Source organism: Vipera berus (assembly GCF_964194415.1).
Source record: "Vipera berus genome assembly, chromosome: Z".
In the NCBI taxonomy this organism is placed as follows: domain Eukaryota; kingdom Metazoa; phylum Chordata; class Lepidosauria; order Squamata; family Viperidae; genus Vipera; species Vipera berus.
The window spans coordinates 16,536,994-16,552,919 of record NC_138205.1 but is presented as its reverse complement, the minus strand read 5'-3'; the positions used below and the strand labels follow the sequence as shown (position 1 = coordinate 16,552,919).

The 15,926-nt window shown below is 45.9% G+C and overlaps 1 protein-coding gene across 1 annotated transcript; it reads left to right on the top strand.

Moving 5' to 3' along the window:
• Positions 1 to 3,215: 3,215 nt before the first annotated feature.
• On the top strand, positions 3,216 to 15,726 carry LOC308678668 (uncharacterized protein; the record flags this gene model as incomplete). The annotated part of the gene is made up of 5 exons (XM_081345898.1): positions 3,216 to 3,485; positions 4,115 to 4,238; positions 11,180 to 11,439; positions 11,530 to 12,033; positions 14,849 to 15,726. 5 exons carry the CDS (start codon positions 3,216 to 3,218, stop codon positions 15,311 to 15,313), a joined length of 1,623 nt encoding a protein of 540 aa, XP_081202024.1. The 3' UTR covers positions 15,314 to 15,726.
• Between the last annotated feature and the right edge of the window lie 200 nt (positions 15,727 to 15,926).

The following is a 15,926-nucleotide window of genomic DNA, read 5'->3' as shown; positions in this document are numbered from 1 at the left end:
TGCCCAATGCTTTCTTCATCACATTTTATGCAAAAGTAAAGCCCTGCTATAGAAGGCGGCATTTGGCTCCCAAACCAAATTTTTGTAGTACCTCAAACCTTAAGAGAAGTACTGGTACTCTTTGACTTACAACCACTGGTGGGATTCAGCCGATTCGTACCCCTTCAGCAGGACCAGTAGCTAATTTTTTGTTGCCCAGGCCCATAATGGACCTCCAGAAGCAGCATCCACGCAGAGAACCGGTTGTTCACATATTAGAATCCACCAGTGCTTACAACCCACAATTTTGATTGTAAGTCACGATGGTCATAAAACAGATCATCACATGATCTTTTCTGCAGCTGTTTTTAAGAGAACGCAGGAGTCATAAAGCGAACTTCATGCTTATTAAGCAGATGTCACAATGGTTAAGCAAACCCCTTGTTCACTATGGGCCATTTTTGGCTGAAACCGGAAGTAAACACCAGTTTCCCAAAAGAAAAATGTTGTGAATTGCAGTCAGATGAACACGGGACGCTGCAAACTGCTGTAAACCTGGGCCAGTTCCACGCAGTCACAGGTGGGGGCCTGGACATCAGAACTTTGCATCGGGTTTGTAAGTCCCTATTTTCTGATCTATCTCAACTTTAACAGGTCATAAATCGAGGTCTGCTGTACATCTGGACTGCAAAAATCCAGATCTCCACTAGATAGCAGCTTATAAACATAAACCTCTTCGAAGTTTTATAGCACTGAGCTGGTAGCCTTATAGAATCCATTCAAACATAACTACTGAATTTTGGCTTTGTTTTCTGCCGTTCTGAGGCCGTCTCACCATCAACATCAAAATTAAACCTCCTAGTCCTATTTACACGTTGAACCTTGTACCCACTCCACCCACTGTAGTCTTCATTCCTCCCAAAAGATTAGGTGTGCCCTCCCCTACCAGCCCACAAATGGTTGTCTGATCCTGATATTAAGACTTCTTAATACTAACTAAGTACTTAAATAGTACTAATTAAGAAAATTAGAGTGTGCAGAAACGGATAGATTGACTTTAAAAATTAAAGAGAAAGAAGACTCGGTGTACTTTAGAACATGGGATAATTTTTATCAATGGCTAGAAAAATGAGTCAGAGAGATAGGAATGTGATATGTAATTTTGAATATATATTAGTAAGAAGAAGGCTATTGAATATTAATCAACATATTGTTTATGATAATTAACTATAGCTATTACTGTTAGTTAAATACATGTACCCAGATAATATGCTGTTTGCTAAATATTGAAAATGTTACTTGGGAAAACCCCAACCCTAACTCAAACCCCAATCCTAATCCTGACCCCACTCTATCCCTAACCCTATAAAAACTATTAAAATCTATATTAAAAAAAGACTTCTTTTCTTCCAGAATCACACCCAGCATTTTCCCCACCAGTTTTTCATCTGATAACTAACCATACAGAAAGCAAGATACAAGTTTTGAAACTGTACAACATGGAGGCTTCACCTCACCCAACAACTATTACATTCCCCATAATATCCATTCTATCCATCAGCTGTGGAACTGTAGTGCATTTGAATGCTTGTTTAAAAGAATGATCTCATTCTAAAAAACCAACAGCTCTTACCTTTAATTTGGTTCAAACGTCATAATGGATACTCCTCTTTCACATCATATTTCCATGCTGTCTCTGTTCTTGATTCCGGGTGCTGTCAGCAGCCAAAGCAAATGAGAAGGTTGGATTGTATATACATTCACACAGTGCCCCCAAATTCTTTGCTCTGTTACAGAATGAAATGTCTTACCCCTTCAGCCCTTTGCATAAGATACGTCAGTCCTAGGGTCATTCCCCCAGCCAAAGTAAAATAAATGGACACAGTTCCAACACTGAAAGTGGCAACATTCAGAAATCAGCAAGGAATGTTTCCACCTCCAAGGTCACCCAATAGCAAAGAAATGAAAGCTACCATTCTTTAACAAAGAACTTAAAAGGAGATGCTAAAGCTAAATTGGAGAACCAGATTTTATGTGACCGAAGACAAGTTAGAGCTCAACCCAACTCAGGTACTAGGCCACACCTCTCTGTAAGGTGAGAAAACATGATCTTGCTGATAGTAATTTGGAAAAAGGTGGGAGAAAAGGCTGTGAGATAAAAAATCCTACTGTCTACTAATCCTACTGATCTCCTTAGTTGTAGCTAGCATTCAAAAACACTTTGTGTACAATTTTTGATGAAATTGGGGGTTTATGGTAGGTTTTTTTGTTTTTCTGGCTCAGAACATGCAGTAGCTAAGTCTCAAGAGGGCCCTGCTTTGCAGAGCTTACCTTTTTTAATTGTTCCCAATTTTAATTTGACAGAACCAAATCTAGCCACTTAATTATCCAAAGAAAGACATTATCTGAACCTGGATTTCATGACCAATGAAGCTTGTGACTCACCGGGACTTGATTTTTTTTCCAGTATTCCACCTTATTCTTCTTTTCCAGCAATAACTTTTGGAGAGATGAAGGAAGACCATCTTTCCTCTTTACACTAGGAACTAAACTTCACACACATGAGTGTGGAAGGTTGGATCACATACACAACCTCTTTGTATATATTAGATTTCTTAATCAAGGTCCTTTAAGGGTTTTGCCAAACACTGAAGGGAGAAGTACGAATATGGGGCATCAATACTATCTTTTTTCATGCTCATATTTCAGTTTGATACCTTCCAGATGTGTTGGACATTAACAGCCACAATCCACAAAAAACAGGCTGGGGAAATTTAGGGTTACCAGACATACAACAAAACATGTCCTCCTTTTTGTCCTCATATCCCAAGTCTGACAAGCATAGCGTTACAATAAAATATTGGTTCAGTTTTTTTAGTATCCTTTTATTATTACTTTCGATTGTCTAAACAACACTCATTTAAGCTTTCACATATTATTACCTTGTAAACTGTCTACTTCTTTCTTTCCCTCAACTGTGTGAAATTTGAAAAACGTCAGTTAGTAGGACTTTTGAACATCTTTTAATGAATAGTAAGTGACTTCGGACATACAATTTTATTTGAGACATATGTAAACATTGTACTGTTAGATTGCATCAATATTCTTCTCCCGCCCCCCCGCCAAATATTCTTTGCAAATATATATACATATTAGCCGTAACGATGCCGTCCCTTTCTGTTACAATACTGGAAGAAAAGTAGAACTGCTAACTTTAAAACGCGTTTTTATCCACTATGACTTTCTTCCAGATCTTGTTGAAGGAAAAGTATTTATATGCAGCAACTAGGACCCGACTTCTGGCGGAACGCCTACCACATTCCTCCGGTTTCAAGGCTTTCAAGCGCAATCCCCCATCTTGGTTGTGGGAACCTCGGCTGCAACCCGCTCCAACTTTAACCGTGCCACCAAAAGAGATAGGGCAGTTTCACGTCTGTCGCCATTTTGGATCGGAAACGAAATTGCGGGAGCCATTGGAGAGCAGCAGCAGCCGCATTTTCTCGCAGGTATTTATGGGCAAAGAGCGCATGGGGTCCTAGCACGCTCTAGGCATGCCGTTTCATATTTACAACCCCAACCATTTTTTTTCGTCTTTTCCTTTGCATCAGTGATCGGGTTTGTAGTTCTCTAAACACAATCGTCTCCCTTATAAGAAGGCCCTCCTGATGCATTAACTATATTTTCCCACGAGTCTTAGCCAGTTACTGAAGTCGTGGTCCAGCCACAGATGAGGGAAGACTGGTTGATCCTGTGAATCTTTCGAAGTTGCTGCCGTTTGTATTCGGTTTATAAACCGCCCGATTCTCAGAGCAACTCCTCGGGACGTGAGCTAGATTAAGCAATTGCAAAGAGAGAGGTAGAATCTTGTGACACTTAAAAAAAATTACCAATGTATCTATTACCATACAAGTCCTCTTCATCAGAGGCGTGACATCTTGGGATGAGAGAGAGGTGTATATTAAACACCTTGATCTGTGGTGGGAGGTGGGAATAGGGAATAAAATGGAGCCCATGCCGACCGTGATAATTGACAGTAGCCATTCACAAAATCCAAAGTTACCTTGAGCATTAGAGCAATTTTGCCACCTGACAGATTAGTGCTATCTAACTCTTAATTCATATCTGAATCCCCCAGGTGCCCTCAGATACACCCTGCAGTTGTGACGCACACTCTGGGCCAGAGATGAAGGTGTCTACCAGATCCTCTTCGCCTAGAAGGAAGAAGAAAAAGCTGAGCTGTGAGCTGCAGGATGGCTTTGGTATCTCCTCTGATCTTTTTTGCACAGTTATGCAAGAAATAATAAGCAGGAACAGCGTTTCTTGAGCTTTGCAACTTGAAGATGGCTGGCTGGGGAATTCTGGGAGTTGAGGTCCACACATCTGCAAGTTGCCAAGGTTGTGAAACATTGGGCAAGAGGCTTGGCCAACGTTCCTATCCCTGAGCTACTTTGATCTGCCAAGGTTCTCTGGGAGCCACACGTTCTGTTTTTTCCATCCTCATTGATTTTATTTTTTCGTTTAAAATATTTATGGCCTAGTTAGGGTGGGGGGGGTCTAGTGTCAGTTCGCATCTCGTGAAAAAGATTAAGATCAATTATAACTTACTTTAAACACACAGAATAATAACCACAGTGATACCGATTGAAACATACAAAGGAGAGAAAGGCTTTTTCAGGCCCTGGACACTTAAGTCTCAAAAACAGAATGAAAAGCCAAATCATTGACTGGCACTGAAAGGGCAGCCATGGTAATGCCCGTCTAGCATCTAGGAAAGGAGGATTCCCAAACTAGGGTGACACAGCTTGTACCCACCTGTTTCTTCTAACATGGGACACCCTTGCAGCCCTTTTCTGCAAACCTTCAGATTTGATTACTGTGAGAATCTCTGGCATTCTTACAATTCCCACCCTTACAGGTAGTCCTCAGTTCACAGCAGTCCATTTAATGACCATTCAAAGTTACAATGGCAGTGAAAAAATGATTATAGCAATAGCAATAGGACTTAGACTTATATACCGCTTTACAGCTATCTTTCTCTAAGCCAGCACATTGCCCTGAAATATCTGGGTCACTTTATCGACCTCCGAAAGATGGAAAGCTGAGTCAACCTTGAGCAACTCAGAATCGAACTCCTGGAGTGAGCGGTGAGTTAGCCTGCAATACTGTATTTCAACCATTGCACCACCATGGCTCTTGTGACCTTTTTTCACAGTTATGACAGTTGCAGCATCCCCATGGTCACCTGATCAAAATTCGGATGCTTGGTAACTGGCTTATATTTATAACAGTTGCAGTGTCTCGGGGCCATGTGATCATCTTTTGTGATCTTCTGACAAGCAAAGTCAATGGGGAAGCCAGATTCACTTAACAGCCATGTTACTGACTATGACTGCAGTGATTCATTTAACAACTGGCAAGAAAGGTCATGAAACGGGGCAAAACTTACTTAAATGTTTTGCTTAACAACAGAAATTTGGTGTTCAGTTGTGGTCATAAGTTGAGGACTATCGGTATTGTATACAAAATGCTCCCACCACCTCTCTTCTCCACAACAATCCTATGAGGTGGGTTTATACATTTATTGGTATGCCACCTTTATTATTTTTACAAATAACTCGAGGGGATGAACATATTCAGTATACCTTTCTCCTTCAATTTTTTCCACAACAATCCTGAGAGATGGGTTGGGCTGAGGGAGAATGACTAGCCCACGGGTCGGCAACCCGCAGCTCCGGAGCTGCATGCGGCTCTTTGAGCCGTCTCCTGCGGCTCCCAGCTGCCCAGTGCACGCGCACCTCTTCGAACGGGCAGTGGTGCACGCGCACCTCTCCAAATGGAGAGTGGCACCACCCGTTTGGAGAGGTGCGCGCGCACCTCTCCGAATGGGCGGAGGTGCGCGCGCACCTCCGCCCGAAAAGGCAGTGGCGTCGCTCGTTGGGAAAGCTGCCGCGGCCCGTTTGCACAGCTGCCGCCTTCAGAGGAAGGCGGCAGCCTGCAAACGTGCCGCAGCAGCTTTCCCAACAAGCGGCGCCACTGCCCGTTCCGAGAGGTGCGCGCGCACCTCCGTGCGAACGGGCAGCGGGGCCGCTCTTTGGGAAAGCTGCCACGGCACGTTTGCAGGCTGCCGAAGGCGGCAGCTCTGCAAACGGGCCGCGGCAGCTTTCCCAACAAGCGGCGCCGCTGCCCGTTCGGAGAGGTGCGCGCGCACCTCTCCGAACGAGCGGAGGTGCGCGCGCACCTCTCCAAACCTTTGGAGAGGTGCGCGCACACCTCCACGCGAGCGGGCAGCGGCGCCACTCTTTGGGAAAGCTGCCACGGCACATTTTCAGGCTGCCAGAGGCGGCAGCTCTGCAAACGGGCCGCGGCAGCTTTCCCAACAAGCGGCGCCGCTGCCCGTTCGGAGAGGTGCGCGCACACCTCCGCGCGAGCGGGCAGCGGCGCCGCTCTTTGGGAAAGCTGCCGCGGCACGTTTGCAGGCTGCCAAAGGCGGCAGCTCTGCAAACGTGCCGCGGCAGCTTTCCCAACAAGTGGCGCCGCTGCCCGTTCGGAGAGGTGCGCGCGCACCTCCATGCGAACGGGCAGCGGTGCCGCTCTTTGGGAAAGCTGCCGCGGCACGTTTGCAGGCTGCCGAAGGCGGCAGCCCTGCAAACGGGCCGCGGCAGCTTTTCCAATGAGCGGCGCCGCTGCCCGTTCCAAGAGGTGCGCGCGCACCTCTCAGAATGGGCAGTGGCGCCGCTTGTTGGGAAAGCTGCCGCAGCCCGTTTGCAAAGCTGCCGCCTTCCTCCGCAGGCGGTAGCTCTGCAAACGGGCCGTCGCCGTCGTGCAACCGGTTCCATCATACATTAAAAATATGGAAACCGCGCGCGTCCCCGCATGCGCAAGAAAAAACATTTTGCGCGTGCGCAAAACTTTTTTGCGCATGCGCGTGCATGGACACACACACGCGGCTCCCACTTTTTTGTGTGTGTGATGGAACCGGTTCCCAGTGGCTCTTTTCCTTTTTCAGGCTGCCGACCCCTGGACTAGCCCAAAGTCACCCAGACATCTTTCATGGCTAAGGCAGAACTTGAACTCACAATCTAGCCTAGGGCCTTAACTACTAGTTCTCAGGGTTGACCTGAGAGGGAGTGATTAGCCCAAAGTCTCTCAGCCAGCTTTGATCTCTAAGGGAGGATTAGAACCCATGGCCCCCAGTTTCTAGTTCAGCAACATATGTATACATGTGTCAGGTATTAAGGCTCTGAACATAATTACTATTAAAAGGCTAGCAGAAGCACCTAGGGAACTACTGTAGTTTTCATAGAACTAATGTGAGGGGTCTTCAAACGTGGCCCTTTTATGACTTATGCCTGGCTGAAGAATTCTGTGAGTTGAAGTCCACAAGTCATAAAAGGGTCAAGTTTGAAGACCACTGGCCTAAAGAATGGGAAGCATCACATATTTGCTGCCACACTCTGCCTAAGCAGCAGCTTCCGAGCCAGCTCCATGATCAGAGAATGGATTACAGTCCCTATCCTGACCTGGTTTACATAAAATGTTGAGTTTAACCATGGCATATTGAATAAACCACAATTGGCAGGGTAAAAGCATAACGCTAAGCCTCAAACAAATGCACCACGGTGTATTGCACATAGCCAAATATCAGGTGTAGATCTTACAACAAGTAAGATGAGATATTTATAGTCTGCTCTGAAATTCATGTGACAGATATTCACCTTTCATCTGTTCATTTAGCAACCATTCGAAGTTACAAGGACACTGAAAAGTGATTTACAACCAGTCCACGCACTAATGACCATTGCAGCATCCCAATGGTCACATAAATCAAAATTTGGGTGTTTTGCAATTGGCACGTATTTACAACATTTGCAACGCTGGCTGAGGAATTCTGGGAGTTGAAGTCCACAAGGCTACTGCTAAGCTTGTAAGCCGCCCTGAGTCTTCGGAGAAGGGCGGGATATAAATGGAATTAAAATAAAATAAATAAAATAAATAAATAAAAGGGCCAAGTTTGAAGACCCCTGACTTATATGTTAAGGGGTGCACAAACTGGAGCACCTGTTCCTTCTGCTATCTTTACCTAGAGGGGCAGAGATTAAAAGATCACAGGATTAGCATGATTGGATGTATCTAGAGCAGGCGTGTCAAACTGCCGGGCCCCGGGCCAGATGTGTCACGTCAAAACCGCACCCACCCCATTGCCGGCAATGGGGGGAAGGTCACGAGACATCATGTGACGTCACGAGTTTGACATGCCTGAGGAATCCATCCGTCAAAAAATTTAACATGGCAGCCGCAACCATATAATCAAATGGATTTGATTACAGAGTTGTGGCTCCATCTTGATCAGGGGTGGGCAACTGTGGCCTGACTGAGGAATTCTGGGAGTTGAAGTCCATAGATCATAAAGGGGCCATAGTTGCCCACCCCTGACCTTGATTTTGTTGATCCTCCAGAAGTAAGACAAAAGGAAAGCAACTGGATTCCAATTGTATCCGAAGAACAAAAATTAAGCTGTCCCCCCCCAAAAAAACCCTACCTTTTTCTGGCACTCTCTTCCCTCATCCTCTATTTCAGGCCACCCCATCACAGTGCCCTGCCAATCTAGCGGATTTCAATGTTTTAAAATCAGCCAGCAGAGCCATCAAGTGGGAGACAACGAGAACTGGAGCCCAAGGCTTCTGAAGACGCAAATTGTGAAAGATAGCTGTTCTTCCCCCTTTCACTCCCTTCTCTAAGCTTTGAGCAAGAACTTTGTGCATCTCAAAATTTCATTTCTCTGCACATCTGCAAAACCAGCTGCTGAAGATTGGTTACCAGCCAATAAATAACATTCATCACTCCCATTGCAGAATGCAGCAGAATTACCTGCTCCGGGAAACATAACTGATTTAACAAGCTTCCTACCCTGCTGATATCAAACAGAAATTTACGGAGAATACCAACTAAAAAACAGATAACATTTATTTTACTTTTTTTAACCACATAATAAAAATCAAGCTAATACTGGAACGCAAAAGCCCAGGTGCAACCCTTATCATAAATCTTAAGTGGCCTAAGCATTTTTTTTTTAAAGAAAAAACTTCACCTGATAAGATTTCGTAAAGAGTTCTAGAAGTGATGTATAAATAACGGGCTTTAGTTAATTAAAAAGAACAGAGTACGAGTTATTTGGGAAATGGTACACTAAGATCTCAATGGCTCACCACGTATGCATTTGGATAGAGTTTCAAAGAGGTTTATTTCTTCCCTCCAGCAATTTAGCATTCATCTGACTGAGAAACGTCACAACAAGCTGGCTTGTTTTTTTATTATTAATGGATGCATTTAAATTCTTTTTTTTCCCCTGAGAGCTCAGAGTGGCATATATATCAAAGCAGGGATGCTTCCTTTGTCTTATTTTCACAATTTCTGAAGTTGAGAGTGAGTTAGTTTCATCATGTGCTTACTCATTTTAATCCAATTTTCTGGCATTATGTGACATAGGAAATTAACACTACACTATTATTTATTTATTTATTTATTTTATTACATTTATATACTGCCCTTTCCCAGAGGACTCAGGGCGGTTTACAGGGTAATTAAAAACCAAAAATACAAAAGTTAAAAAACCAAGTTTAAAAAAGATTAAATTTATCCCTGTATAAGTAAAACCCCAATTAAAATAAATTAATCCTCAGCCTGGGCCAGAGAGCTCGAAGAGCCAGGTCTTCAGGCCCCGGCGGAATGAACGGAGGTCGGGGGCAGTCCTCAGCTCCACTGGCAGCTGGTTCCAAAGGGCAGGCGCCCCCACTGAGAAGGCCCTATCCCTGGGTGTCGTCCACCGGCAATCTCTTACCGGTGGCACCCTGAGAAGACCCTCCCTGTGGGAGCGCACTGGACGAAGGGAACTTGATGCCGGCAGCAGGTGTTCCCTCAGATATCCCGGACCCAAGCCATTTAGGGCTTTATAGGTCATCACCAGCACCTTGAATTAGACTAAAATGGGCCTGGCTAGTTATGGTAAGCAGGGTTATCCTAATAATGTTTACCCAAGTCAAGCCTTTGAGAAAATAGCTTTTTGTCATTCTTGATTCTGCCTTGTCCCAATTCAACACTTCAGCTCTATAATTCTCAAAAAGAACCGTATTGTGTAAACAGTTCCCCACTATAGCATAGTTAAGTCCTCGACTTACAATCACAATTGGGACCAGAATTTATGTTGTTAAGTGAGACATTTGTTAAGTGAGTGTTGCCCCCTTTTTATGTCTTTTCTTGCCATTTTGTTAAGTGAATCACTGCATTTGTTAAATTAGTAACGCAGTTGTTAATTGAATCTGGCTTCCCCATTGACTTTGCTTGTCAGAAGGTCGCAAAAGATGATCACGTGACCCCGGGACACACTGCAACCGTCATCAGTATGAACCGTCAAGCATCCGAATGTAAATCACTGACCATAGGGTGCTGCAACAGTCATAAGTGTGAAAGATGGTCATAAGTCACTTTTTCCAGTGCCGGCGTAACTTAGAACGGTCACTAAATGAACTGTTGTAAAGTCGAGGACTACTTGTAACTGTGAAGTGACTCGTGCCGTCATTCAGGGAATCCGGTTCCCCCCCCCCCCCCCGTTGATTTTGCTTGCCGGAAGCCAGCTGGGAAGGTCGCAAATGGCGGTCACGTGATCCTGCAACGGTCGTAAACACATGCCTGTTGCCAAGCGCCGGAGTTTTGATCAGGTGGCCGAGGGGATGCTGGGACTGCTGTGTTAAGGGTGAGGACCAGTCGTGAGTCGCTTTTTTCAATGCTGGTATAACTTTGAATAGTTGCCAAATGAATGGTTGCAACTCAAGGGCTACCTGTGCTAGTAATTGAGATGGATGTCAGCGGATTCGTAGGTAGCGGTGGCAGTGTTCAGTTGCTAAGTTGTGTTGACTCTTTGCAACCCCGTGGACCAGAGCACGGCAGGGCCTCCCTGTCCTCCACCATCTCCCGGAGTTTGCCCAAGATCCCGAGAGATGCTCAGGTCCTGGGCCATCAGTGTGACAGTAAGTCAGGGGTCCTCAAACGTGGCCACTTCTAAGACTTGTGGACTTCAGCTCCCAGAATTCCCCCGCCAGCCATGCTGGCGGGTGAATTCTGGGAGTTGAAGTCCACAAGTCTTAGAAGTGGCCACGTTTGAGGACCCCTGGTTTTAAGTCCTTGGAACCCCACCTGTCCATAGCAGAAGCTGCCCCGTGTCTTGGGGACCAGACCGTAGCAGCTGAGGGGACAAACCATGGCAGCCAGCCTCTCCACCACCAGCCCAGCCCATTGGAACGGACAGCTCTCCACGATCATGCTCTGTATTGCATCCCTGAGGAAGCAGCGGCTCTGAAGAACCTGGTGAGGAAACTGAAGGACACTGTGTCCCACCAGAGCGAGCTCCTCCTCAGCCTGCGGAAAACTGTAGAGGACCAGGAACTCCAGTGTCGGGAACTTCAGGTAAGGGCCAGCCCTGCCTGTTAATATACCAACCGTGGGATGGTGAGGAGAGGAAAAAAAAAACCCTGGCAGTATGGCTTTTGTTTCCAGGAAAAAGCAGAGGCCAAGGAAGGTGAGGTTCTCGCTGATCTTGAAGGCCATGTTTCTCAACTCAAAGCTGGGAAGCAGAACCTGGGCTGCCGGCGGTACCAGCTGGAGCCTGGGGGGCAACGTTTGCAGACGGAGCAGGATGCCAACCATGCCACCGTCCTCTCGCTGAGCAAGCAAGTGAGGGGGCAGCTTGAGGTCCGAGTGCAAGGTGAAGTCTTCTCCCTGGAGGGCGTCAAGGCTCACGGCAAGTGGTTGAGGTTCTACACAGGCTTTGGTGGATACCCTCGCCTCAAGGCCTTCTTGGACTTCCTCCAGGAGGGGGAGAGTCTGGAGAATGGTCCTCCCTGCGCCCTCAGTCCCGAGAACCAGCTCTTCTTGGTGCTTGTTCGGTTGCGCTTGGGGCTCCTTCTTCAAGATCTGGCTTTTCGCTTCCGTATCTCTGAATCCACAGCCTCCCGCTACTGGCTGAGCTGGACAGAGCTGATGGAACAGAAACTACGACAGGTGAGTGAGTGGCTGTTCTTTTTCCTTCTCTCTCTCTCTTTCCTTTCCTGCCTCATCCCAATCCAGATGAGCTGCCCTAAGCTTCTTGAGCTAAGGCTGTGGTGGCACGGGTGCCCTCGCCCCAGTCCTAGGCTTTCAGCTGGGTTTTATAAAACCTTTTTGCTTGAAGCATCCGCCACCATGTGCAAAAAAAAAAAGGTTCAATCAATCAATTTCAACTTCTTGCGCAGGGGGGGGGAAGATCTCACAAAGTTGGAATTGATTAGTTGAACTTTTTAGTCCCACCCAGTCTGCCGTTACCACCGCAGCCACGCCCACCCGGCACCCGACAATACATAAGTGGGTTTTGGGTTGCAGTTTGGGCACTCGGTCTCCAAAAGGTTCGCCATCACTGAGCTAAGGTCTCATAGCCGAACATGATGGGAACTGTTCAGATAACTGAAGCAGCACAGAAAAAAAAGTGATTTCAGTCTTCCTCAGGGGCTGCTTATTGTATTTATCTGCATTTCTCTCAACCCTCAGTCTATCCTTAAAATGGCACTTGGATTATTTGTTTTATGTGCGCCTTCAAAAACTGTTTTTCCCCCCCTATATAATGGTCTTTTAATTTTTCCTCTGACAGTTTCTGAAGCAGATTTCTCCAACCGTGGCAACTTCTAAGATTGGTGGACTTCAACTCCCCAAATTCCCCAGCTAGCGTGGATGGCTGGGGAATTCTGGGAGTTGAGGTTTATCCCATTAAAAAAAAGCTTATTCAAAAAAGGGCTTGTGCTGTGAGTAGCACATGGAGAGGGGTGGCTGCGGCTTGCTCCTTTCCGTGCGGAATCGCTATCAAGAGATTTCGGAAGCATAATTTTTGCAAAGGGGGGGTAGCTGGTAATCGCTTGTTCCGGCTCCCCGATTAAAAAAAAAAGCTTATTCAAGGAATAAATGTGTGTGTGTGGGGGGGGAGGGAAACAGTAATGGAAGGTGAGCTGAGGTTAAGAATTGCATTTAGCTCTCAAAGCTTTGTTTGCTTCTGGGCAGCTGGATGAGAACAGGGATTACTTTCTTTAAGTATACAGTGCCCCCTAGTGGATCAGGCTATAAAGCATACTTAACCCAACCCCATATATATAGATCTATTGTGTATTTTCCTTGTAAGTTCAAACCTTAGGCTACCTCATGCTCCCACTCCTGGAATTATGAATAAAAAATTGTTTCTCATTTGATCTGTGTTTGTGTGTGTGCCTTTGAGTCAGTTTTTCACTCCTGGCAACTGCCTGGATAAGACCTTGCAGTTTTCTGGTCAAAGTTTTTCCAGAAGTGGTTTTTTGCCCTTGCCAGCTTCCTAGGGCTGAGAATGAGTGACTGGCCCAAGGTCACCCAGCTGGCTTAGTACCCAAGCCAAAACTTGGGTACTAGAACTCCCAGTCTCTTTGTTTCTTATCCGGTGGCTTAACCACTGCTTCAAACTGGCTCTCCTGTTTGATCTGTACGGTGCCTCAAATCAGGAATTACATTGGAGTATCTTTTAAAATTAAGGGATGCTGTGGCTCAGTGGGTTAGGATGCTGAGCTTGTCGATCAGAAGATCGGCAGTTTGGCGGGTCGAATCCCGAGTGCCGCGTAATGTGAGCGCCTGTTACTCGTCCCAGCTTCTGCCAACCTAGCAGTTCGAAAGCACGTAAAAATGCAAGTAGAAAAATAGGGACCACTACGGAGGGAAGGTAACAGCGTTCCGTGTGCCTTAGGCGTCTAGTCATGCCGGCCACATGACCACGGAGACGTCCTCGGACAAGCGCTGGCTCTTCAGCTTTGAAACGGAGATGAGCACCGGCCCCTAGAGTTGGAAACGACTAACATGCATGTGGGGGGGGAACCTTTACCTTTTATCATTTAAAATTAATGAAATATACTAAATTGCCACAAACCTTTTTCTATTGATTTTAATGAGAGTTAAACCCTTTGCCTGGACTCTTTTATGCATTTATGTCCCCAGTTTTCCAAACCTCCTTTGATCCTTCAAAATAAAAACAAGACCTTCCCCAATAACGTCTTCGCAGAAAGTCAGTCTGTGACTTTCTGAACGTCGCTGAATATTTTCCTGGACAGCAAACATTTTATCCTGGTTCACGGTCCCCATCATATTTATCCAGAAGCATTTATACTGAGAAAGGACAGACGACAAGACTCTCATCTCAGCAGTTGGGACAGACATTGGGTGAAGACAGAATCTCATTCCAATTGTGAACAGTTTTCCTATTCGCAAATCATACTAATGATCCACTATCGCTCGCAAAGTTGCCGCTATTTGGTTGTATCTGATCCAGGTACACTAAGCCTTGGCATAACCAAGGACTATATATATATCCAAGAAATAAGCAGGGCCAAAGGAAACTTTTAATTAAATGTATTACTCCCATATGTTCATTTCTCCCTTTATCAAAGTAAATCAGTGTTTTTTCAAACTTGGCACTTTTGAGATGTGTGGGCTTCAACTATTGAATTTAATTCAACTGTTAAAGAGTCAAAGTCCACGTCTTAAAAGTTGCCGAGTTTGGAAAACACTGGATTTTTAGGGTGCGGCAGCAAAAAAAAAGGGTTTATGTTGCCCTCTTAACACCCATTCTGGGGGACACAAATAGGAGGGGTAGCCTTATGCTACCTGCTTATGTTCCCCACCACACCCCCAAAAGCATTTGCTTTACCATTGCGGGAACAGGATGCTAGACTTATTAGTTGAATCCCAACTATTGCCTCCTGTCGCTAACCATCATTAGATGCCTATATTGTCTGTGGGCCTACAGCAAATGAGTATTTCTCACCACTGGCAGGTTCCCGTCACCTTCAGCCAGCGCTACATAGATGCCTTCAAGCCACAACAGCAACTTCGATATCACGACGTGGTGCTGGTGGCTCTGGACTGCGCAGAGCTTTTTTTCGAAGCCCAAGGAACGACGCGAGGCAAACGAGGTGGCTGCCGGAGTCCTCGGGCCCACTATTCAATCCACGGGCAAGCTCTGGCCGCGCCTAGCGGCTTCCTCACCTTCGGCGCAGGAAAGAGCCGGGAGTTGCCCTCACTGCCTCCGTTCCTGCGGGCGGGAGCCGTGGAGCTGACGGCTCAGCAAGAGGCTGCCAAGAGGCAGGTACTGAGTTTGCGTAGCCTGACAGACAAGGCTCTCGGCTTCCGTTTCCTGCGCCTGGTTCACCCTCAGCATATGGAAGAGCAAGTGAGGAGGGCCTGGGTCATCTCCTGTTACTTGGCCTGCCTGCTGCATGAACCCATGGGTCTGATGTAGAGCAAGGAGTCCAGCGTCCTCAGGATTTTCGTTTTAATAACCGCCTGCCTTGTTGACGTTTTGACGACAGGGCTGTTCGGTTAAGATGAACCCCCTCCTCGGAGCTAATACTTTTCTGCTTTCCTTGATCGTGGATAAAACAAAAGCAGCATTCACGTATTAACCCGCACAGTCTGGCAATCCAGTGATTTTATTTCAAAACCTTTCCCGAATTAACATTGTCCTGTTTTCCAGTTTCCTTCCTAGAAATTTTTGGGGACTGGATTGGCTTTTTTTTCTCCCCTTTTCCTTTTTTGTCAAACCTTAACTACTAGGAACTGCCTGGACTAAATCCCTGAGGTTTTCTTTGCAATGTTTTCAGTAGTTTGACACTGCATTTTTTTCCTAGGGCTGAGAGTAGCTGGCCCCACCAGCTAGCATCCTACCCAAGGCAGGACTTGAACTAAGCCTCTTGTTTCTAGCCTGGTATCTTAACCAGTACTCCAAACTGGTTCCATGCCTCTTTTTATCATCTTGTTCTTTTTAAAGCAAACAGTTGTAGATCCCAGATTCAAGTGTGGTAAATTTCATTCCTTTTTTTTCCAGTCTGTTCTCAGATACTACTGCCTCTAAT